Genomic DNA, 25,180 nt, shown 5'->3' with positions numbered 1-25,180 from the left:
CCAGTTCTAGCGCACGGGCAGGGTGGCACAGGGGCGGGCCCAAGAGACCCTCAGGAGGGACCCTCACCACCCGTGCCTGAGCCTGGAGAACTTCAGCCCTCGGTGAAAAGGCGGTGGGCTCGTGCCCCCGACCCGCTGCTTCAGCAGCTCACGCCGGGGGAGGCCAGGGCGTCCATACCAACCTCGTCCTCACACTTGACCCAGGAGCCGAGACTCCAGGCTCTGTCCAGGGTGTGGGTGCCTCTGTCTGGGCTGCGCTCCCCCAGCCTGACGCCCCGGTTGCCCCCTTGAAGGCCACGGAAGGGCCACGGCAGGGGCGAGTAGGGGAGCACGGGGCACGTGGACACAGTGCCGAGCGGGCAGCTCGCGCCACAAGGATGGCCAGCCCACTGGCTCAGGGCCTCCTCCCCCCCGCCTCTCACTACATCGTCTCGATTCCTAAGCTCCAGAAAGTCCCGGTGCCTGAGTGTGGCGTCCAAGGACTCCTATCTGAAGGCCCCAAGTGCGGCCAATCGCCAATCGCGATCCTTCCTCGGGGGGGACAGGGAGGGGGACAGGGACACGTCCCCTCTCCGTCCACAGAGGCGGCCTCTCGCAGGCTCCGGCTGCCCGCGCCCCACGCACCTTCCTGGGGAGCCACGGCGCCGGCAGGCTGGGCGGCGGAAGGCTGGCCTCCTCCAAGCAGTGTGGCGGCCCTGCTCCCGGCGCCTGCAGGGACGGCTGGGTCTGGCCCAGATGGACAGAGGCACGAGTGGAGGAGCCGGCAGGTTACGAGGCCCCCTGGGTGGGGCTGGGGGCCGGTTAGGAGAGGGGGGCTCCTCCGCGGTCGGGGCCCCTCTGCTGGGCCCTGCACCCCAGCCTGACCGGCCCCTCCCCGCTCACCTGGTGTCCGTTCCCTCAAACGGCAGCGCTGCCTTTGGCCCGACGGCACGGTCCTGGGAGCAAAGCACCACCGGCACGACGACGCTCATCCGGGAAATCCCGGCTGACCACAGCCGGCAGGGGCGTGGGGACCCAGGGGCCTCCCAGGATCGCCCACCTCGGGCCCCAGGGAATGAGGGGCTGCGGGCTGCTTGCAGGGCCCCTGCACGCGGCGCCCACCGCGAGCAGGCCCGGGCTGGCACCTCCACCCAGAAAGCACTTCCCAGGGAGGCCGGCGCCCAGGACGGGACCAGGCGGCGCCACGCTGCCGCCGCCGTCCACAGTACTGCCAGGGGCCCACAGACGCCTCCCGAGCCCCAGGGCAGACCATCAGGCCGCCCGAGCAGGGTGTGACCGCGAGAGTCCAGCCCGCCGTGCAGCAGAGGCCGCGGGCTGCAGGGAGCGTCTGGGCCGTGAGCTCTGGTGACTGAAAGCACAGCTCAGCCCCGCAGAGAGCGTGGCCCTTGCTCCGTGCACTCCCTCCCCCAGGGCCCGGGCCCTGGGAGCCCGGGGGCAGCCACAGCTCCTGCCTGAAGCAGGCGTCGCCCACGCTGCTGCTCAGTGTGTCCTCACAGTTCTTCAAAGTGCAGATGAGCGTCCCCACAGCCTCCTGCACGGAACACGCTTCTCCGGAAACACGTGTGAGGGCAGTGACCGGTGCACGGGAGCCCGCACCCTCGGGGGTTGGGGGGCTGATGACCTCAACACCAAGTGCCCCCCAAGTCCAGCCGGCCCCAGGGCATCGCCCGTGACTCTGAAGGAGGGCACCGGGGACTGCGGGGCAGGCACTCACCTCCCAGGGCACCCCGAGTCTGCAGTCGTGAAGGCTCCCGACTGGCCCGGGGCCCGGAGAACTCAGCTGCTCACACTTTGGAGAAACGACCCCCGTTCAGGGGCATCGCTGCTCCACGGAACACCATTAAAAGCTACGAATTCAGGGTCTGCTACAAATTCTCGTAAACACGCACAGCCACGATCCCCGCCCGGGGCAGCCAGGCCTCTCCACACCTAAACGTGTGAACCGGGATCATCACACCCACCTCGGCCGGCTCCCGTCCCCGAACTGCTGCGTCGTCCCCTCCCCGACCCAGACTCCCCACCTGGTCTTCACGGAGGGACGGATCAACAGGCCTGGAGTTCGGGGCGCTCACGCCTCTCGTGGTAAGTAGCGCTCTGTAAGCCTGCCCGTGCGCACCTGGACCAGGAAGGCGGCCCTCACTGGGAGGGTCTCCAGCCCAGGTGGGGGACCAGGTGGGCGCAGAGGGGGAGTGGCCACGCCGGAGTCGGCGTGGGGCAGGCGCGGGCGCTGGCACAGTGCCCGCCGGCACACACGCACGCGCCCCTCACAGGTCTTGTTCTGAGGGAAGCTTCCAGCAGAAAAGCGCTGTAAGACGGACGGACGCTGGCCGTGCCGCACTGTCCGCCCAGGCGGCCTCCCGGAAGCAGCCTTTTGTTTTCTCTCTCCGGGGAGTCAACAGTCCCCTGTGAGGCCTGCAGCCAGCATCTGGCCCGTGTTGCCCTGAGGGTCGCCCCCTCCACCCCAGCCACCTGGGCAGTTACTCTGGCCAAGAGTGCCTGTGGGTCTCGGCTGGATCCTGCCGGCTTCCTTAGGCAGAAGGCCTGGCACGGAGGCCCCAGGTCCCCCGGCTTCACGGCTGCGACACCCCCAGGAGTAGCCTGAGCCCCGGCAGGGCCTGGGGTGAGGGCCGGTCACCCGCAGGGCCCCACTAACACCTGCTACAACATGGATGACCCCTGAAAACCGTGCTGAGAGAAGCCAGACCCAAAAGGCCGCAGAGCGCATGATTCCCCTTGAACACGAAGTCCAGGGCAGGGACGTCCGCGGAGACTGAAAGCAGAGTGGTTTCCAGGGGCGGGAGGAGGGGGACCTGGGGGGTGGGGGCTGCCAATTGGTGCAGGTTTTCTTTCGGGGTGATGGAATGCTCTGGAATTTGAGAGATGGTGGTTTACGAAAACATGGGGGGCTGGGTCGGAGGGCCCTCCTTCCCAGCGGGCGTGCAGCTCTGAGTGGCAAGGCGGGCTCCCCTGGTACACCGTGTGCCCCAGACTCCAGCCGGCGAGTACGGGTCCCTGGGACGCCCTGCCGCATGCACCAAGGCGCGGGGTCCGGCCTCCTGTGTTCACAGCTGACACGGCCCCTGTGCTGGAGACCAGGCCCTCAGGGGAGTCTGTGCTGCAGGGACTCATATTGTGTCTCGGCGGCCTTGCCCTCACGTGCTATACTCCACGTCACGCTGGCGTCTACTGGAGAACGCAGGCTGCGGGCCACGGAGAGGCCACGCCCGCGGGGCTGCACCGTGGGGACCCCGCCTGGGATGCTCAGGGGTCCCGGCCTCCTGAGCCCTGGTGGGGGCAGAGCCCACCGCCACCCCAAGGGGCACGTCCAGATCCTGCCCCTCCCGGCCTCCCCACAGCTGGGGCGCTGGCTGAGGCGGGGGCTGGGGGGCCTGCAGGGCAGCGGAGGGCCAGCCACAGGGCTTGCGGCCAGCTCTGCGGCCCCGCGTAGGTAGGGAGGACGGCTGCCCTCCAGCCCTCCCGGGCGTCGGCTCCGTACCAGCCCTGCTGATAAGCTCATCTGCTCACGGCTGCCACAGCTGCTCCCGACGCCTCGCCTGTGAGATGCCTTGTGCTCCCCTTTCCCCAGCGCTCACGGGGACCCGCGTCTGTCCAGACGGCGAGGCAGCCAGCCCTGCTCCCTGGCCTCTCGGCCACACGCCTCTCCCAGGACGGACCCTGCCCCGGGAGGTAACGGAGGCTCCGGTTTTACGTTTCACGGCGAGGGAACAGAACGGGAAACTGTGCGGGGATGGGCGTGACCCTGGACGTCACTGCGGTGCCAAGAACCGGGCCAGATGCAGAGGAGACAGCAGGAGACGGGGCTAGGAAGAAGGAATGCCATCCAGCTCGCATGACAAGGGTTTTTACTAAGTCACGCAAAAGGGGACGCCTAGCAGTGCTGTAAATACGCGTAATGACACTCTTTGTGTATCTTTTTATTAAGATCTGTATTTACATTTTGCAAACACAAACAGGCATCCAGTAAACACTTCCAGAACAAAGAGCGCTTTCGGACACTTAACCCTTCGCCGTGCCAGCAGGACACGCCAGCTCGCAGCACCAGGCTCGGAGAACGGGGGGGCGCTGCCCTCACTGCCAGCTCCTGCGCGGCCCCCGCCACGGCCCGCCTGGGAAACGTGGGGACGTGGGGCACGGGCGGGGCGGGAACGTGCAGGACGCCCCAGGGAACAGAGACAGACGCACCCACGTCTGCCTCCCAAGGGCTTCTCCCGGAGGACGCGGGGCAGAGAGGTGCGTCCACACAGGCACAGAGAAGGACTTCACCGCCACCGAGAAGCTCGGAGACAGACCACACCAGCTTCCCAGAGTCTGGTCACACACCCTTTATGAGTGACCTCCAGCTCTTCAGGACGCACAGGACTATCCACAGAAACGCTGCATCCCAGTGCGGCTAACATGACAACAGACAGCTCACCACCTCCCCGGGGCTGCTTCCCGCGTGCCAAAGGGGACAAAATGAAAGTCTTCGTCTCACGACAAAAACTCTGTACATGCAAATAAAAACTTAAAAAATAAAAAACAATCAAAGACTACCTACAAGGCTAGTTCTTCGTGGAGGCTGCAGGTTCTGGGGACTGAAGAAACTCGTACGGGTCGTGGGTCCCCTCTGGCTGCTCCCCAACACTGAGGCGAGAAGGGCTTCCTGCAATCACAGGAGAGAAGGCACGTGTCAACCCAGCGTCTGCCACACGCGCGCAGCTCAGGACCCTCCTTCAGGGGCGTCGCTGCTCCACGGAACAACTTTAACAGCTACAAATTGACTCGTGCTGCACACGAACGCCCGCGTGGCTGCCGTCAGCTGAGCCCAGGCCTCAGCCCCGAGCCGTGGCTCCCGGGGACGGGCCACCCGGTGGCCCCAGAAAGGGGCCCCGAGCCTCCACGCAGCAGGGTTGCTGCTTCTGCAGGAAGGAAGGCTCCTCGGCCGGGGGCCCTCAGACAGCCCCAGCCTCCGGAGGAGCCCCAGTGTCACCCTGAGCCCACCAAGACCTTGGGGTCCTCCTATCTGGGGCTGCCCCAAGGTCACCTGGAACCTCCTTCACGTGCCTTTATCACAAGGTTAACGGGACCAAGATGCTGGTCCTTAAGACAGTTTTAGCCAAACCTCTACAGGCGATCAGTCCCCTCCCCCTCCCCCAAACGCCAAGATCTGTTACGTTGAAAGAGTAACTCAGTATCTGTATCTGGGAACTAAAACAGCAGCACGAGGACTAATCTGCACACTCAAGGGGCCAGGAGACACCCATCTGCTCCCTGGCCGGGTGGGGCCCCCATACACCCACCCGCCCTCACTGGTTCAGCAGGGGACTCCCAGGCCAAGCAAGGTCCCGTGCTCTCCCCACACGAGGGTCCTGCAGTGACATACTTGTCCACACGCTGTTTCAGGACCAGAAGTAGGAACAGCAGAAAGAAAGCAACATTCCCAATCCCTCATTCTGGAAGGCTGGCAGGTCCACGGCTTGTGGCTCCTCCTGACACAGGACCTGCAGCACCTTCCGGCCAAGCCCCCAAATCCCTAGACTGAGTCCCACCCAAACCCTTCACCTCAGTGCAGCCGCCTGACCCGGGAATCCCAGGGGACAGGGTCCTGGGGGGGCAGCGGGGCCCACGGAGCCCCGTGGGCCTGGACCCAACCCCACACGTGCCCTGGCCTCCCAGGGTCTTCCCAGCCGCGACCCACGCCACTCCGCACGAGGCGGGCCTCACCCAGGTGGTGCTGGTCCCTGTCAGAGGCGTTGGACAGGGAGCTGAGATTGGAGGACGGCCGCGAGCCCCCGCGCTCTACCTGCGCCTCCTGCAGGTCCTGAAGGAGCTTCGTGGTCTCATCCAGGCTCAGGTGGCCGTCGTCGTGGTCCAGCTCCTTCTTCACTTTCCCTGCACACACGGGATGATGGGATGTGGGCCAGGCCGGCCAGCCCGTCCATCCTCAGCCACGCTCGCTCGTCACCACGCGCACCAAGGATGACAACCGCCTGGCCGAGCCTGCCCTGCGCCAGTAGGAGGGCGGCCTCTTGGGGGGTCAAGAGCCGCACACGTGCTGTGGACATCTGCGGCCCAAGCCCCCAGAAGGCGCGGTCCAATGGCGGGACCACGTTCGCCCTGCACTGACCTGGCTCTGTACCCTAAGACGGCCTAAGAAAAACCTGGACAGGGCCCGACGCTCCAAGCTGCCTAACGACCATCAGAACGGCGCCCGGCACGTGCAAAGGCGTGGACTAAATCCAGCGCATCCGGCCAACCACAACCCGGCAGGCAGAGAAACAGGGACACGCAGCCCCACCGCGGTGCGGGGGGCGGGGAGCGTGGCACATGAGATGCGGGGCCAGCGATTAGGAACACGCACCACGTGTGCAAAAGGCAAAGGACACGTGACCGGAGGCAAGAAGGGGGCGACGCAGGAAAAGTTGGTGGAGCTTCTGGGGGTGAAAAGAACGGCAGCTACAGCGAGCCCAGGAGACTGACAGGTCAGCAGCAGAAAGGGCGCCCAGTGCCCCCAGGACTCCGTCCGCCACGGCCCGAAACCAAGCAGAGAAAAAACCAAAGGCAAATGGGCAGAATCGGGCCCAGGAGAGTGTTGAAGAACTACAGCCAGAGTCCCCACATTCGATAAGAACCCCAAACCCCCAGGCCCAACGCGGAAACGTAACCCATGAAGAATAAACCTAAAGGAGAACAAACCAGGGCTGCTGTAACCAAACTACCAAAAACAGGTAATAGGGAGAAAACCTCAGACTCTGCGGGAGGAAAAAGAACAGTTGGTCAGAAGGCCAGACCGGCCCTTGGCTGGGTCCCACCCGCCGAGTAACCGAGGGGTCGATGTGCCAGACCGTCTGTGCCATGGTGTGCTTTGTCCTGGGCCCCTGCCTTCCTGCTAGGAGTCTGGGGCTGGGGCTGGGCCAAGCAGAGGCTGCCGGTCGTCACAGCTCCGGCCGGGGGCTCGCGGGGAGGGCGCGGGCAGCTGGCGCCGAGTCTCCCGCAACAACAACCCCCCCGGGCCCCTCCCCTTTGGGGATCCTGGACTTTGTCTTTTCGCCGTAATGAGCCGTGAGTACGACCACCGCCTGCCGAGCCCTGGGGTCCTAAGGAATCACCACATCTGGGGGTGGTCCTGGGGACCCCTGAACCGCTGGGAAACCAGAAAACGGCCAGATGGCAGGCTGGAACGCAATCCTATCCATAACTGCGTTGAACACCAAAGGTCTGAAGCGCTCCAACCAGAAGGCAGGGCCTGCCAGGCTGCGTGACGGAGTGAGGCCCGCCTGACACCCTTCACGACGGGGTGATGAGGTCCCCTTCCAACAGCAGGCAGGGGCCCGGACGCAGCCCCCGACCGCAGGCCAGGCCGTCCTTGCTGGGGCTCTTCTGGGGTTTCTGGGCGGTAAGCAGCACCTCCGGCCTCTGTCCACTTGAGGCCAGAAGCACCAGGTCCCAAGTGTGAGGCCAAAGAGGTCTCCAGAGGCTGCCGCAGGTCCCCTGGGGGAAGTGCCCTGGGCGAGACCGCCGAGGAGACGCACAGCACATCCAGCAGGTCTGAAGGGGGAGGGGAGGAGACGCTCCACGAAAACCACTGGCCATGAGGGGCTGGGAGGGCCTCGTCAGCACACGAGAGCCGAGGGGAGCACAGAGGCATCTTCCCCGATGGGGCCGGCCCAGCGGGCACACGTGGACGATGGTGGTGTGCACACCGCTGCACTAACCAGGGGCGGGACCCCAGCGGACGATTCCCAAGGATGGGGCCTGAGGTCAAACAGGAGAGCCGGGCGAGCCCCATTTGGAGTCACCTGGGGGGTCCTGAGGATGGGGGTCTTTATCGTGCGGCCAATGGGCAGGGTACACACAGCGCCCGGCACAACCTACCCAGACAGCCGAGCACGGAGATGTCCAGAGAGACGTCCGAATAGGACTTCATGGCCATGAAGTCCAGGGTGGAGCCACCATCCCCGAGAGGGTCCCCCACCTGCAGGAGACAAGCGACGTGAGACAGGAAAGGAGAGGCAGCTGACACGGATGTTAACGGCCTGCCAGCCACGGGGAGGCCAGGCCTGCCGCGTCGTGCCCACCCCGAGGAGCCCACGCCGCAGCCCAGGGGTGAGCTCCCAGTGGATGCCTGTACCTGGACCAGCAATGAAGGCTGCCGGTCTCTGGGGACCTACAGGCGCTGAGGGGACCTGAGAGAGACCCAAGACCTGAAGGACCAGGCTACCTTCCAGGAACTTAACAGATAACGCGGCAGATTCCAGAGCAGCGCACTCTTCTTCCTTCTCTGGGCTGACCTGCGGAGGCCCTGCTGCGGGCCAGAGTGGGCGGTCCCTGCCCAAGGCGGCCTGCAGCCCATCCCAGCTCCTCGCAGACTGTGCGAGGCTGGCACCCAACGCCACACGTGTCTGTGTAGCCCTGACAGAGGCCCGAGCAGAACCCTGGCCGCCCCGTGCACCCGGGGGAGATGCCCTCGGCACCCTCTCCAATTCTGCCCATCCAAGGGCTCCCACCTGACAGGCACCTGACGCTCTGACCCGGCTGGGCCCCCCGGTCACCAAGGCCAGGTGACCCCTGCAGTCCAGGCCCCCACACCCTGCCCAGAGGAGTGGCACCTCTGCCCACATGGCCATGTGCAAAGCTGGGGGCCACAAGTGCTCCAAGTCACTCCAGGGCAGGATGAGGAAACCACGGCCGGACCGCAGCGGACCGTTTCCTCAGAGAGTGCCTGCCCCAGCGCCGGCGAGGCCCCGGGACGCCCCAGCTGAGAGCGCGTGCCCGCTGGCAAGCCCGCCTTCCGGGAGGACCGGAAGCCCCCTGCTCACCCTGCGGGCCGCCCCGCCAGCCCGTGGATCCCTCTGTCCGATTTGGAGGCGCGTGCTGCGCCCACACCCCCAGCCAGTCATCACAGTCGGCTGGGGGGGCCACCGCTTAGGATTCCTCATCAGCAACGTAACCCGTTTCTAAGTAAAATACCTCAACCATCCCACTTCAAAGGCCAAACGCAACTGTCCTCAGGGGAACCCGAACGATTAGGCTTCCGCTACCTTGTCCACGAGACTCACCTGTCCTTCGTCCGGGGGCTTCGTCGGAACGCTTCTCCTCTGCAAAGCAGGAGAGACGAGGGCCAGTGCTCCCCAACAGACTCACCCAGGGCCACTCACCCAGCCGCCCGCGCGTGAGGCGGACGCGCCCACCCGCTGCGCCGAGCGGGCCCTCGTGGGGTCACGCTGCCCAGTGACTCACACGGCCCGCGGGTCGCAGCCAGAGCGAGGCCGCCCCTCGCCCCCTGGGGCCCGGCTCACGAGACCACCCTGGGGTGAGGTGGACACCAAGCAGAGCAGCCCAACCTGCGTCTGCATCCCCAGGGGCAGAAAACCAAAGAGGAAAGTCAGATGTTGGAAAAACAGCCGATGGTTTAACCCAGAAGATGGTTTAACCCAGGAGGTAGAGAGATGCAGAGACCAGCTGGATCCCGACAGAGCAGGACGCCTGTGGTGCCGCCGCCCTTGCAGGGATGGGGCCACGGGCCAGGCACCCTTCTCTCTGGCCTGCTCAGCGCCAGGGGAGGGCGTACACTTGACCACCCGTGACCACCACGCTGACCACAGCACAAACGCTGCACTGAGCTGTGTCCTGTGATCTGGCAGGAGCACTGTCTGAAACTACCCTAGTTCTGTGGACGAACCTAGAAACAGCTACTCAGCCTGCATGCTCTCCATCTGCGATCTTTGGCTCAAGATGATGTTTCTGGGATTCGCTTGTGTTAAAAGCTCCACAACTTTTAAGTAGAAAGATAAATACTGCCATTGTTTTAACGTCTATTTCCTCACATAAACTTCTGCTAACATATATATTTCATTATTGGATGCTATTTATGCTGTGGCACGCCTGAAATTATGCCACTCTGAACACAGTTCACATTCAGAAAAGTGATCAAACTGTTCTTGTCTCCTTTGTCATAAATTGGCCATAAGTGGATGGGTTTATTTCTGGGCTCTCTATTCTGTTCCACTGATCTGTGTGTCTGTTTTTGTGCCAATACCACACTGTTTTGATTACTCTAGCTTTGTAGTACAGTCTAAAGTCTGGAAGTGTGATACCTCCAGCTATTCTGTCTCAAGATTGCTTTGGCTATTTGTGTTTCCATATCAATTTTAAAATTATTTGTTCCAGTTTTGTGAAAAATGCCACTGGTATTTTGATAGGGATTGCACTGAATCTGTGGATTGCCTTGGATAGCATGGCCGTTTTAACAATATTACTTCTTCCAACGCAAGAAAAGACAGTCTGTTCAACAAGTGGTGCTGGGACAACTGAACAGCTACATGTAAAAGAATGAAATTAGAACACTACCTAACACCATATACAAAAACAAACTCAAAATGGATTAAAGACCTAAGTGTAAGACCAGAAACCATAAAACTCCTAGAAAAAAACATAGGCAGAACATTTTGATATAAATTGTAGCAATATTTTTGTTTTTGAATCTGTCTCCTAAAGCAAAGGAAATAAAAACAAAAATAAACAAGCAGGACCTAATTAAACTTAAAAGCTTTTGCACAGGAAAGGAAACAATAAACAAAACAAAAAGACAACCTACTGAATGGGAGAAAATATTTGCAAATAATATGACTAATAGAGGTTAATATCCCAAATACATAAATAGCTCATACAACTCAACATCAGAAAAACAACCCACCCAATTAAAAAATGGACAGAAGAAGTAAACAGACATTTCTGCAAAGAAGACATACAGATGGCCAACAGGCACATGAAAAGATGCTCAACATTGCTAATCATCAGGGAAATGCAAATCAAAACCAAAATGAGTTATAACCTCACACCTGTCAGAGTGGCTGTCATCAAATAACAAATGCTGGAGAGGGCGTGGAGAAAAGGGAACCCTCCTACACTGTTGGTGGGAATGTACATTGGTGCAGCCACTATGGAAAAACAGTATGGAGATTTCTTCAAAAAACTAAAAACAGAACTACCATGTGATCCAGCAATTCCACTTCTGGGTATATATCCAAAATATATACTAATTCGAAAAGATACATGCACTCCAATGTTCATAGAAGATTATTTACGTTTGCCAAGACATGGAAGCAACCTAAGTGTCCATCAACAGATGAATGGATAAAAAAGATGTGGTGTTTATGGGTGTGTGCGTGTGTGTGTGTGTATATATATACACACACACACACACATATACATACAATGAAATACTATTTAGCCATAAAAAAGAATGAAATGTTGCAATTGGCAGTAACATGGATGAACTTGGAGTGTTTTATGCTACGTGAAGTAACTCAGACAAAGAAATACAAACACTGTGTGTTATCACTTATATTTGTGATCTAAAACACACAACAAACCAGTGAATACAACAAAAAAGAAGCAGAGGGCTTCCCTGGTGGCGCAGTGGTTGAGGGTCTGCCTGCTAATGCGGGGGACACGGGTTCGAGCCCTGGTCTGGGAAGATCCCACATGCCGCGGAGCGACTGGGCCCGTGAGCCACAACTGCTGAGCCTGCGCGTCTGGAGCCTGTGCCCCGCAACGGGAGGGGCCGCGATAGTGAAAGGCCCGCGCACCGCGATGAAGAGCGGTCCCCGCACCGCGATGAAGAGTGGCCCCCGCTTGCCGCAACTAGAGAAAGCCCTCGCACGAACCGAAGACCCAACACAGCCAAAAATAAAATAAATAAATAAATAAATAAAGTAGCTATTAAAAAAAAAAAAGGATTTTTAAAAAAAAAAAAAAAAAAAAGAAGCAGACTCACAGATACAGAGAACAAACTAGTGGTAACCAGTGGGGAGAGGGAAGGGGGGAGGGGCAAGACAGGGGAGTAAGAGGCACAAACTACTCTGCACAAATAAGCTACAAGGATGTATTGTGCAACACGGGGAATAGAGCCAATATTTTGTAATAACTAGAAATGGAATTTAAACTTTAAAAATTGTGAATCACTATATTGTATACCTAAAACTTACATAACATTGCACATCAACTATACTTCAATAAAAAAATGATAAAGGAAAGCACAATCTAGACTTCACACACAAAAAAGAAAAAAAGATATTTGAAGAAATAAAGGTTGAAAGTATTCCAAATTTGATGAAAACTATAAACCGGTAAGCCCAAGAAGCTCAACAAATGTTAAGCAGAATAAATACAAGGAAAAGCACACGAAGAAACAACAAAAGTAAACGGATGAAAGTCAGTTATAAAGACCAAAATTTTAAAGTATCTAGAGGAGCAGGCAGCACTTTTTCTCCAAATGGCTGGAGAGCAAATATCTGGGGCTTTGCAGTCACGCACGGTCTGTAGCACGTTTTTTTTTCTTTAAACCTTCAAAAACTGTAAAAAACACTATTAGCTTATGGGCCAAAATTTGCCAATCCTTGATCTTGACCAAAAAAGACACATTACAAATGGAAAACAAAGATAAAAATGACTGCAGACACTTCCTCAGAAACAAAGCGAGTAAGACATTGTTTTAAGTAGAGGCTAAAACGTCACCCTATAATTCCACACCGGGAACATAACTTTCAAAAATGAAGGAAAACGAAGACACTTTTCAGATAAAGAAAAAGCTGAGTAAATTCGCAGCCAGCAAATCTGTCCTTTAAGAAACTTCAAAGGAAAGTTTTCAGGACGAAGAAAAGTGACAGCAGATGAAAGAAATGTAGGTCTAGAGAGCAATGGAGAATATGTGCTAGACAGAGAGGATCTCTATAAGTTTCTCTGAAAGACAATTGGCTAAAGTAAAAACAAAGAATAAATAATAACCAGAGAGGGAGGAACAGCCACCGACCACTTAAAGACAGCACATCCCCTAGCGCCCAGTCCGGCGGGCACAGGAGTGGCCCAGCGCGCCCACCTGCCTCAGCTGGAAGAGCAGCCGCGAGTGGTCCCCGCCCGTGATCTGGTCCAGGAGGTCATCCACCAGCTTCTTGCTGTAGCTCCCGGCATCCTTCACGAACTCCTGCAGGCTGGGAGGGGCCGCGAGAGAACAGGCTGGAACCCACCCTCCGCGCCCACTCCCCATCCTGGCTGCACGCCCCTCAGACATCCCCCCACAGGACAGGCTCTCCCTGAGTGCTACAGCCCTCCAGGTGGGGCGGCTTGGGGAGTGGACAACAGTCTTCAGCAGAGTGGCCCATGACCCAGAAAAGTTAAAGAGCAAAGTGAAGAACACGTATCCGCATACCGACATACCTCACGCTAACTTTCATACAAGAAGCACGCTCCTATCTGCTTGTTTTGGATTTAGAAGCACAGGGAGATGGAGGAGAATGTGCAGCGGAGGGCTCCACACTGGGGGGCGGGGGGCGCAGGTACGGGAGAAAGACTCCCCACGTGCACCTTGAGTGTCATTTTGATTTCCTGACCGTGTGAATGCTTGAAAATCCAAAATAAGACTAAATAGCAAATTTGGAAAGGAGCCCGGAAACGGAACCCAGAGCCCAAGCAGCAGAGCCAGGCCAAGTCCCAGAAGGGGCCCCGGACTGCAAAGGCCCTCACGTGGGGCGGGGAGGGCTGCGGGCCTGGAGGGTCTCCACCAGCAGCCTTGGGGTGGGGAGCAGGGCCGAGCAGCAGCTCTCCCGGGGGCCTGGGAGTGCCCAGGGGAAGGGGCGCTGGCACCTCGAAGGGCGCGGCCTGCGCCCTGGGCTGTTCAGGAGGCCCGGGATCCGCAGGCCTTCCAGGAGCAGGCGCCGGGGGCGAGCTCGTGCTGGCCGCACTTGCTGCCTGAACCAAGGGGAGCGGCGCCCCCAGAGCTGCGAGCCGAGGAGCGGGCCACCACTCGGGACACGAGCCTCCCACCTGCAGCTTCCTCCTCGCTTCTTTACCTTCACTTCTTTTTTCGCACAAAAATCAGGGTGAGGTATTCATTTACTGTATTAGGGGCTAACTGATTTCTTGTTGTGTGCCCTTCAAAGATATTCCATATTCTCTTTGGAATAAAACAAAGATCTAGCGTGGGAAGACTCTATTTCTCAGAGACTAGCAAAGTCGTTACTGCCCCCATAGAAAAATCACTAAAATTCTAAAAGAATGATCCACTTCTACTTCATCTCAGAAAACAAAAAATACGAAAACAGCCCCATAAAAATGCAGTGCTCTATCACTAATTTTAACATCACATCTTAATCGCAGCTGGGGCTGAACCGCGTTCCCAAAACTCTCACGTTGAGGCCCTGAGCCCCCATGCCTCAGAGCGTGACTGTATTCTGAGACGGGGCCTTTAAAGGTGATGAAGTTAAAACCAGGTCTTTGGGGGGCCTAACCTTGGTGTCCCCAGAGGAAGGGAGCTCCGGACACAGACGCTAAGAGCGAAGCCGGGCGAGGGTGCGGGGGACGGCGGTCTGCACGCCGGCGAGCGAGGCCGCGGGAGGCGTGCCCTGCCCACACCTGCACCTCGGATTCCCGCCTCCAGGACTGGGGACCCTGAGCGCGTGTGGCGCGAGCCGCTTTGTTTGGCGGCTGGAGCCCTCACGCAGCCACGAGACCCTCTTCAGGACAGCCGTGACCCCGGCTCTCCCTGACGGCGCACGGCCGCCCCACACACGGGCTCCCGTGGCTCCGGCCTGGACCGTCATCACCCCCAAACCCCGACCGACCGAGTGACCCGAGCTTGAGGGCCGCCTGCGGTGGCCGCGGAGGTTTCCTGGAAGCAACCCGGCCCCGCTGCCGGGGACGGCGCTCGGCCCCCACCCCAGCCCTGCCCGCAAGCGGGCCGCGCCGCCGCCCACCTCAGCGCGCACTGCACCCCCGTCTCGTCTCCGTAGGCCGAGTACAGCAGCTCCACCTCGTCGCACTTCAAGTCGCCGAACACTGAGTTGTTGTGCGTGGACAGCGCGGTGCTGGCGCCGGACAGGAAGGTGACTGGGGGGGCGGGGCGGCGTCAGGGCTGCGGGCTCACGCGGGCCGCGCCCCGCCCACGCCGCGCCCTCCGGGGAAGGGGAGGTCCCGGCGGAGCCGCGCAAACCGGAGCGCCCAGCGTGAGCCCCACGCGTCCTCCCGCCCTTCGCGCAGGGCCCCGCTGCAGGCAGTCTCGCGACCCCTCCAACGGATGAAGCGTGACGGCTTGTTGGAGGAAACGTACACCGCACCCGCAGGGCGGCCGCCAAGTGCAGGCCCCGCCCCCCCAGCGGCAGAGGCGGCACCTGCGCCCCCCCCCTCCCGCCCGGTGGGCTCCCGATTCCCACCGCTTCACGAGACCCGACTTGGGAGATTAAAGTCAGAACCAGGACCGGATGCGGCGCCCACACGGTGAGCCGGGGCCGCGGGGGCACTCACCTCTGCTCCTTCTCTCCTCCCTGAAGCCCAGCGCGGTGAAGCCGGGCAGCAGCTTGCTGGACAGCGCGCTCAGGTCCACCGGGTGGGTCTCCTCCTCTGCAAGGGGACCAGGGCCGTGAGCAGCTGACCCCGGAGCCCCCAGCCCCAGGCAGTGATGGGCGCACGCAGGAGGGCGGGCCCGGGGGCTCCCTGTGCCCATCTACCCAGCCGGCTGCCTTTCATCTCAGCTGCACCGTGATCTCACCTTAGTGCCCCCGCAGCTCTCACAACGACAGGCCAGCTGTCTGCCCACCACAGGGCAACATAACCTTCCCAAACCCACGCTACCGAGAGACCTCGGGCCACGTGCCACAAGAGCAACAGAGCAGCCTGAGGGCAATTCCTACACTGAATTCGCCCTTCAAGTTGCTCACGTGACCTGAGCAGGACCTTCAAATCCCCAATCTGAACCTTAATCTCATGTTCTCTAAGTGTTGACCAGCTCGCCTGTTCTCTTCTAACGAGAACGTATGATTCACTCCAACTGAAGGTCAAAGGCAGTGGTCAACGCTTGTCCTCCTCAAACATCAGAGGACACTGAGTGACCCTGCTCATCTTGGCAGTGGCGGGGAAGCACCGAGGGGCATGCTGGGCCGTGAGAGCCATCCCACATCCATGCAGGTGAGAACAAGGGGAGTGTTTCACCTGCTGTGTGTGTGTGACAAGCCTTTGAAATACTTTTCCAGAAGATGGAAAAGTGTAAAAGTACTTTAAAGACCACAGCCGTGACCATACAGGTTGGATGGACCCTCCTTTCAAGGAAGCTCATGCCTCCTTCGAAACCTTCCCTGATGTAATTGACGAACAGGCCGTGTGGGGCACACGCCTGCCTCGTTCTAGCTTCGAGGGCGGGCAGAGCCCAGTGCCCCAGTTCCAACAAAGGAGCCTCAGCTGGGCTGCGAGGCAAACCCAGCTCCCAGGGCTTTGCTGCAGCCTTGGGGAGCGCGACCCAAAGCGCTTGGGGCTTGGGGGCCCTTGGTCCGAAAGGTCTGACCAGCATCTCCGTCCTCGCTGGACGGCCGCCCGCGGTCCACAGACCACATTTGCATCCCGCTGCGTGGAAAACCGGACACACCTTTATCTACACTTCCCCACAGCGTCGTGACCAGGGAAAAGGGGCATGTCTGGCAGGCTGTGAGGTGCAAGGTCACTGGGCGGGACAGAGGTGAGGAGAGCACGTGTGAGCCACCCACCATCTGCGTCCGGCTCGGCCGTGTTGACCACGGTGTACAGCAGGCTCCCGTCCCCGTTCTTCTTCAGGTAGCCCATCTGCAAGGAAGCACGCCTGAGCGCCCACTCTCTGCATGGCCCCGGCTCCCTGGCCCAGGGCTCCACCGAGGCACCAACAGAACCAAGGCCTCCGAGGATGGCCTGAATCCTAAAAGGCCACGAAGTTACTCATTTCCCTGTGAACAAATGGCCACGTGCACACGTGTGCGATCGAGGAACTTCTGGGACGGGCTCCTCGGGACCCCTTCCAAACAGGAGCTTTGAAGACAGAGAATGAAACCTAGAAACAGCCTTTTCCAGCAGTCAGAGGCCCGAGCAAAGCGAGCTGGAGCGGGACCTGGTCAAGGAGACCAGAGATCCACCTCTGACGCCCGTGGGAACTCATCTCCGTTTGAAAACCAGCCTGCGCCTAAGAGCAGCCCCCCTGCACAGGCTGTCGGGAGGGCCCAGGAAGGGGAGGCTGCCATGTGGGTCGGTGTGTGCGAGGGGCCCGGCGTCCGAGCAGGGTGAGTAGGGCGTGGGTAGAGGGGGATGGAGAGGGGATGTAAGTCGGGTTTCTCACTGTGGAACTACGAAACTGTAAGGGGGAAAAGCAAAGCAGACCTACTGATGTTGGACGGAATTGAAGGTCTCAGTGTGAAAACACGGTGTTCAGTGAACGTAAACACAGCCGTCAGTACAGGCTGTACGGACGGACGGGGCCTTCCTAGCTTTGTCCACCAGGGCCCAGGTCTAGGTCTGGGATGCCGCTCTCCGCTAGGGAACCAGGGCTCCTTGGAGAAATGCTGACTCCAGGGCTGAAAGGCCACAGGAGTGCAGACAAGCAAGCTCAACAGAAAGAACTATCACGTGAGCCACACGGGCAACTTCAAACTTTCTAGAAGGCACATTGGAAATAAAAAGAAACAGGTGACGTAAAATGTAACGTATTTCATATAACCCGACACATCCAAATCGTTACCACTTCAAACTTCTTTATGTAAAACGTAAATTCCAACGCATGTTTCACAGACTTAGTACAAAAAAAAAAAGTAAAACTGTAATAAGTCTTTACACAGACTGCACGTTGAAATAAAATTTTAGACATTATCAGGTCAAACTAAACACTAGGGTTAATTTCACCTGTGTCCTTGCTAACACGACTACTAGGAAGTTTAAAGCCGCACACGTGTGTGACTCACCCTGTTTCTATCGGATGCACGGATGTAGGACGCCTTGTGTGTTAGAGAGAAGGTGCTCAGAGGAGCGCAGGGCCCCCTCGTGAGGACCAGCAGCCCTCTGCACAGGCTCACGCCTGGGTCACACCCACGAGGGACTGCAGGGGCACACAGACACGTGAGCACACGGGGGAAAGGATTCACCTACAGCGGAGAGTCCCGGCCGGCTCGGCCTCGGTCCGGGACAGAGGGTAGCGCCCCTGCTGGCGGGCGGCCCGCACACAACCACACCCGTCCTGTCCTTGAGGTGCCCTTGGAGTCCCTCCCCGCCCTCCGGGAGACCGGCCAGCAGGCTACCCCGGCCAGTGGGGAGGAGGAGCCGACCCCTCCGGTGACAGCAGCGCCGCACGCTCGTAATGCCCGGCTGACCTCTCGCCCGTGACGGCCATGCCGCTGTCCCGGCAGAAACACAGCCAGCCCGTCGGGGGAGCTACCTTGCCACCAGGCAGCAGCCGGCTGATCCTGTCCCGGGCCTCGTCGGCCGCGTGCTCCACCAAGGCCAGGACGTGCTCCTCCGCGGTGCTGTCGGTCAGGCTGCAGGCGTTGCCTTCCGGCTCGAACATGCAGCTACGAGGCAGGAACAGGCAGGAGTCAACGGGCCGCACGTGGCACGCTCACCCTCATCCCCACGGTCCGTCCCTCACGCCACGCCGGGCGCAGCACAGGGCTGGCTGGCGGGGCGGCGCAGAGTGCGCTGCAACTCCCTGCCTCTACTTGCGACGCTTCCGCTAAGACGCGAAGGTACCAGCCAAGCAGACGCTCCGCGTTTCCTGCATCTCGACTGCACGTTTTGGTCACTTGAAGAGCGACAGAAGCCTCACGGGTTAGTGCCACTCAAGGCGTCAGTAGAAAAAATGAGAATCCCACGCGGGGCTGGGGCACTGGCAGTAAGCCTGGGCTGGAGGGCGGCCCCCCAGGACCCGGGGAGCCTAAGACCGCAGAGGCGGAGGGAGAGCGGACTGCCAGTGCCCGAGGGAGACGCCCCCCGCCCCCTCCCGGCGGAAGGCTCTAGAAGCAGAGGCGCCGGGCCCCTGCAAGGAACTGTGGGGATGGGGTGAGCCCTCCTGGGGCTCTCGAGCCTACGGAAGGCCCTCGCTCAGGCCCAGGCTCACAGCTACCGGCACGGGGAGCCCGCCCTCACGCAGCCGTCTGCCCAAAGCAGCACACCTGCACCGAGCCTGCGATGGGCAAGCCCAGGTCGCCAATGCGCGTCCTACGCAGGAGGGCATGTCTTTGGGAGTGAAGGGTCAACAAATATTCACACAGAGCACGGGTGTGGGAATAGCAGTGACTGGTCAGCAGTGGACACCAAAGAGCCAAACAGCTGGCCCTGGCGAGCCACGCCTGGGACAGAGCGTGCGTGTGGCCGGCCGGCCGGCGGGGGTCCATCAGGGCGACAGCGACTCTTTGCCAGGACAAGCCACTGTGCACTGGCACGCGGAGTGTGTGGGTCACAGAGCAGAGAGCTGCGCCCCTCACAACTGACCCCGGGGCTCAGGGTCTTCTGACACTCCCAGCATCCACCGGGGCCACCTCATTCCCAAGGTGGGCAGGGAAGAAGGGTCGCCTCCCTCTGAACACAGGGTCCAGGGCTGTCCCAGCTGCCTTGAAAGCCCGGGGGCTACAACATGGCCCTCGGCTTCCAAAGAGCAAACTCTCCGGCCAGCAACGCAGGCAGCCTGTCCACAGCAGCTGCACAGACCCGCAAGGCCCAGCTTGTCCCCCGCTCCCCACAGAGCCATGGCCCCCAAGGCGGGCGGTCCTTTACCTGATGACTTCTCTACTCGGCCTTTTGGATTTCTTGGCAGTTTCTACTTGTACGGGCACAACCTCAGGGACAGGCTCCTCGACGGCTGTATCTTCGTTGCCCAAAAGAGCTGCCTGCTGAGAAAAATCCATGTCCTGCATAAACGACATGCTGCGCTTCAAAGCTAACAGCCGCTCCTAGAATCAGAAAGGACACAGCAGCAGGGACTTTACCTCTCCCTCCGGCCAAGGCACCATGACGATGGGATGGGATGGGTGGCCACAGCCTCACCTGGCCTAACAGCTAACCTGCCACGGGGTGCGGCACCAAAGGGCGTGCCAACTGGCCGGGAGTGGTCAGAGCCGGTGGGGATGCACCTCACCTATGGGCTGGTCAGGCCCAAGGCACTGGTCCTAGATGCGTGACGCATGCAGCCTGGCTCACGGGAGAGGTCGGGGAAGCCACCTGGGACGGCCGGGATGGCTGTCTGGCTTCAGAGAGGCAACCACGTAAAACAAGCCCGCAACGCAGGCTGCGACCCAGTGAGACCAAGAGATCCGGAACTCTGCACCAACCCTACGCGAGACCCTGCAGCTGGGGCAGGAGCAGAGAGAAGAGAGCGCCTGCAGGAGAGGGGCGTGGGGAGGGCGGCTGGCTGGGGGGCTACCCTAGAGCAGAGGGCCCACGCCGTGGCCAGGGGCGGATGGATGGAAGCGTGTCAGTCACTGTGAGCTGCCGTGTAGGCACGAGGACCGTGGAGGAGGAGGACGCTCACAGCCGTGGCTCCGCGCTCGCTGTTAGAGGGTCCCTTACTTTGCTCATCATCTTAAAGCCCGCGTGGAGGATCTTCTTAGCTAACTTGTAGTACACGGTGTCTGGTCTGTTGTATGTCATTGCATTATCACACATCAGTTTGAAATCTGCCTGAAAAGAAAATGAATTCATCAAGTTTGAAACACCACAGATAACAACAAAGAGTTGAGATTTCTATCAAAAGAGGCCAGAAGTGGCTGAAACAGAGTGGAAGACAATTTGGCTCTTTAATTCAAAGAGTAATCGTTGTGAATTTATATGAACTTTGACAGGTTATTTCCCACTACGGATTACTATAAGATATTGAGTATATAGTTCCCTGCTCTATATAGTAAGTCCTTGTTGCCTATCTGTTTTATATATAATAGTCTGTAACTGTTAGTCCCAAAGTCCTAATTTATGCTCCCCCCATGCCTTTCCCCTTTGGTAACTGTAAGTTTGTTTTCCATGCCTATGAGTCTGTTTCTGTCTTGTATATAGATTCAGTTACATTTTTTACATTCCACAAGTGATGTCGTATAACATTTGTCTTTGTCTGACAATACTTCATTTAGTATGATCATCTCTAGGTTTATCCATGTTGCTGCAAATGGTAATATTTCATTCTTTTTTATGGCTGAGGATACTTTTTAAAAACTCTGAGAGATTTTCATAACTGTTCATTGGTCTTTACTTGTATGAAAAATATTCCAGTGAGAAGCTTGCCAAAGTGTGTAACTGCTTTCTGAACGTAATACACACATTTCACAGGAGTAAAATGCTGGTTCCCTCTGCTTCCTTCCTGACCCACCCTATTCCCTCTCTTTGGAAGGAACTCAGACATTAATAGGAAAAAAACCCAACAACTGGTTCTTTCAAGCAAAAGCAGAGGGATGAACTGAGAGGTGGGCATGTCCTCTATCTCTGGGATTTTTCCAAAGGATTTAAAATTCTGTCTACAGACAGTTACTCTAGTACCGTTAGAAAACCACTTTCCCCTAAAATAAAGAAGAGCCTTAGTGAAAAACTTACAATAAAAGTAAATGCTTTGAAATATCAGCATTTTACCATCTAGCCAAATTCCTTAGGGTACACCTGTCACAGGTGAGTCAGACCTCAGGATGGACAACTGCTAACGTAGTGTGTGCCACCCGGAGTCCTTACCAAGTCACGTGCCAGTGTCCCCAGGGCTGGGACTGAGGCCGTAAAGTCCCTCTGTCACAGATCCCAACTGTGACAGGTTCAGAACACTCTCCGGAGACACGTCTTGGCTTTGTCACTGGGTGAGTGACCAGATTAGGGGCCTGCAGGTAGACAGGTCGACTCTAGGACATGGATTATTATTAACCACCTGCCCACAGGAGTAGTGCCTGACCTTCCTATGAAAACTTTCCTTTTCTCCCACCCTCCCTTTAGTCTATTGTGCTGTTTCTGCAGGTCAGCAAACCCTTTCAGTAAGGTCTCCAGTAAATAAAAACAGAAAAGCCAAGCTTTTCCAAAGTTAACAGAACCTAAGAAAGAAACCTAATGCCTTTTTCTAAGTGACAGTATTGTCAATGTTGTCAGGCATTCGTTTTGATCTTCCCCCGAATCTGAAAGCCAATAAGCCATTTTCCCCTTTCACAGCCAGTGCTGAGAAACAGGGAGTTAGGGACAGAGCACTCAGAAGACATAAAGATTTATTATCCTAAAAAATTTAAACTCCCCGTTATTAAGATAAGGAAAATTATGTTTCTAAAAATACCCATCCTGGAGCCAGGCCAAAAGGAACACATCCTCGCTTGACCCAACATGTCCATTTATGCCAAAACAGTAACTTAAAAAAGAAACACGTCTGCTAGAACGCAACATACAGGCCAGCTTCTAGACCAAAATACTGAGAAAAGTACAACCAACCCCTATGTTGGCGAAACGTCAACCCCACACAGAAACACCCACGAAAACTTGGAACTGGAAACAACCTAAGATGTACGAAGTGTCCACTGGACGTGAAGACACATGGAGCCTCCTAACAATGACTTCAGGAGCTGAAATGAATTTACCTTAAATTCCGTGACTGACTTGTATTCATTAGCTACAATTTTGTCTTTCATTGTGCCAAAATCCATCGGGTGTTTTATTATCATTGAGTATCCAGGAGCAATTGCATCGGTGACAGGAAAAGCAAAAAATCCGTGAGGATCTTTTCTGAAAACACAAACATCTTTATTTAAACTGGAAAAACCCTAAAATCTAAATTTCTGAACAAAACCCCTCACAGTAAAAAATTTGATACAATTAACCAAATTTTAAGATTGTTTCTTAAAAATAACAAATAAAATTTATGCTCTTTAAAATTGTGGTATTTTGGATACACTGAAAATTCCAAAACTACCGTCCCGGCTCCTGCCATGACTCTACGTCAGGGCGTCTGACAACTGGTGCAGACTCAGAGGAGGTGAAGGAGGTGTTCTGGAGCCCTCCCAGCTCCGCGCCCACATGGCAGCGCCCCACCGCCCCAACCGAGCGTTACCCAGTGAAGGTGAAGTGCCTGCTTCACAGGGGACGGGGTGAGGCAAGAACGCCAGAGAGGGAAGGCACCTCGGATGTCCCCTAGCACAAGCTCTTTAGAAAAGCTCTTTACCTCTGGAGCTGGCGGAGGAAATGCTCTAGTAGTTGCTGAATAGGCGTGCTCTCATTTTCAGCTGACGATTTAAACAGTAAAAAAATAAAATTGAACAAAAGGATTTTGGTATCACTTCACCAGAAAGATAACTCCAATTTCGTAGTACTTATTTATCTATTTCTTGTTCTACAACGTTTTGGATTCAAATGAGAACTGCATATAAAGATAAGCAGACCCCGCAAAGCTCAGCAGGGTGAAAAAGGGCACCCTCAGCATTGGTCCCCTAAACCCCTCAGACTGCCAACACCCCTCTAAAACAGTGATGTGGAGCCATCACTTATCACCCTGTCTCCAGCCCCCATCACTCCTGGGCCTGGGACATTCCACACAAGGTATGAAGCAGCAGAAGGCTCTGGACATAGAAGCTGGCCCTGGAGGCACCGATATCGTTTACGGGCCTAAACTTCTGGGCACGCCTCTGTTTATCTGTAAAATGGGAATAAAAATGAGGGTTCCTGTGAGGACTCCACTTGTTAACTACGTCTCTGGGCCCATGGTGTGAAAAACACGGTTTTCAGGGAATGTGAACGCAGATGTCGGTACAGGCTTCCTTCCACAAGAGTACGTATTAAGTGGTCCTCCCTAGCTTTGTCCCCCAAGGCCCACACCCAGCGCCCAGATCTGGCATTTTGAATGCTGTTCTCCACCAAGCAACCAGGGCTCCTTGGGGAAATGGCTCACTCCCGGGCTGAAGGGCAACACGAGTGCAGACCAGTGGGTCCCAAGAGTGACGCTCTCGAGAGTGATCAGGACAGGTCCAAGAGAGCATCGTCTGATCATGAGCTTTTCAGGTCTGCCGGGGCAGGTGCTAAACGTATGCCCTCAGACAGCTTGTTACGCAGATTAAGCTAGCAATTACTAGTAACTGTAGTAACTTCAGGCGCGTTCATCTGAGGAACTGATGCTCTGTGCCTGACCTTCTCTGCTCCACAACAGGCCCAAGGGCCCTGAGTCCTACCTGTTCCCTACAGCAATGACTCCCGCAGGAGAGGGTGTTGCCAGGAAACAGCAACCCCACGACTGCAATACAGTACCTACCCCCCCCCACCCCGGCAAATCAAAGGTGGTCAGACCCCAAGCCAAGAAAGAAACACCTGCAGGACAAACCTGCCTCCCATTCAGTACCTCCCGACAACCTGACAGCCTCTGAGGGAAGTGACCGCACACAAATCAGAGGGTCCCGAGCACTCCAGAAGCCTTCCTCTGCTGGAGCCAGCAGAGCTCCCACGGGAGCTGATGTCCTGCATAACTGATGCCAGCACTAGCCTCCTCCCGTCTACGATGAGCTTCTCATTAGCTCATGGGCTTTAAAAAAAAAAGGCCAGGAGCAGCGGTGGGCCAAGCCCTGCTCTACAAGTTCAAAGAGGACGGCAAGAACCTCAGGTCCATCCAGCTACTCTGTGTGAGGCCCTGGAAGAGAAAATGCTGTTCCTTCCTTCCTATGCTTCTCCCAAGAGTTGAAGGGCGGATGCCAAGCACTAGTTCCCAGCGACAAGCTCCAAAGCTCCAGGACATCTGTGACAACGCCGCCACTTGCCTGGCTGTGTCCGGCACGCTCGGACAGGCCGGTCGGGGGGCGGCTCCACCTCCACCTTCTTCCCGGGATCAAAGTCGTCCGCCTCTCCCTCTGTGTCACAGTGTTCCTTTTCCCGTTTCCGCTTCTTCTCTTCCTGTGAGGCAGGGTCAAGGCAGCGAGAGCAACGAAGCAGCTGTTAACAGATCTCGTGTTTCTAAGGGAAAGCTACGAGAGATAAGCCCTCTTCCAGAGCCTCTTCTTACTCCAGACCACCACCCTTCAAAGACCCGCCCCCCAGGGGCCAGGCGAGAAACGATGCACAAAGAGCCAAAACCGAAGCAACTGACCTCTGCAGGGTGCACCCTACTAGAAACAGAACACCCCCTTCCTGAGGCCAGGAAGCCCTTATTCCACCTGCCCCCCAGGGGTTTCGGCCGCCCTCGCTCACCTTTCGCTTCCTCCTTTCTTCATCGTCAAGGTGCTTCTCCTTCTCCGACTTTTTCTTTTTCTTCTTCTTCTTCTCCTTGTGCCTCTCTCGCTCGTGGTCTGACCTGTCATCGTAGTAACTGGAGTCGTGGCCGGACCCCGAGAGCTCTGTCACTTCACTTCCTCCAACCTTGAGCACCAGCTTCAAAGGCTTCTCCAAAGGCTTGTCTGCATAGTCTGTGGACACG

At 57.4% G+C, this 25,180-nt stretch overlaps 1 protein-coding gene across 6 annotated transcripts in view; it reads right to left on the bottom strand.

Moving 5' to 3' along the window:
• Positions 1-3,914: 3,914 nt before the first annotated feature.
• Positions 3,915-25,180, bottom strand: part of BRD9 (bromodomain containing 9) — a 22,025-nt gene continuing 759 nt past the window's right edge. The window contains exons 2-17 of one of the 6 annotated variants that reach the window (XR_014262238.1): positions 24,955-25,169; positions 24,528-24,660; positions 22,949-23,009; positions 22,368-22,512; positions 20,347-20,457; positions 19,555-19,730; positions 18,221-18,353; positions 16,533-16,608; positions 15,301-15,396; positions 14,754-14,886; positions 12,881-12,992; positions 9,060-9,098; positions 7,876-7,975; positions 5,725-5,892; positions 5,384-5,510; positions 3,915-4,663 (exon numbers count right to left, since the gene is read on the bottom strand). Coding sequence is in view for 5 of the 6 variants with exons in the window: in XM_082457009.1 (XP_082313135.1) it covers positions 4,563-4,663; positions 5,725-5,892; positions 7,876-7,975; positions 9,060-9,098; positions 12,881-12,992; positions 14,754-14,886; positions 15,301-15,396; positions 16,533-16,608; positions 18,221-18,353; positions 19,555-19,730; positions 20,347-20,457; positions 22,368-22,512; positions 22,949-23,009; positions 24,528-24,660; positions 24,955-25,169 (1,799 nt within the window). In the remaining variant the exon portion in view is untranslated. The remainder of the gene's footprint in view (positions 4,664-5,383; positions 5,511-5,724; positions 5,893-7,875; positions 7,976-9,059; positions 9,099-12,880; positions 12,993-14,753; positions 14,887-15,300; positions 15,397-16,532; positions 16,609-18,220; positions 18,354-19,554; positions 19,731-20,346; positions 20,458-22,367; positions 22,513-22,948; positions 23,010-24,527; positions 24,661-24,954; positions 25,170-25,180) is intronic. The other 5 variants (XM_082457009.1, XM_082457012.1, XM_082457011.1 and 2 more) reach the window with 5 other exon arrangements.

The sequence above is a fragment of the Balaenoptera physalus genome (genome assembly GCF_965194825.1).
Source record: "Balaenoptera physalus genome assembly, chromosome: 3".
Classification (NCBI taxonomy): Eukaryota; Metazoa; Chordata; class Mammalia; order Artiodactyla; family Balaenopteridae; genus Balaenoptera; species Balaenoptera physalus.
The sequence above is the reverse complement of the archived record's forward strand: the minus strand, read 5'-3'. Positions and strand labels throughout refer to the sequence as shown.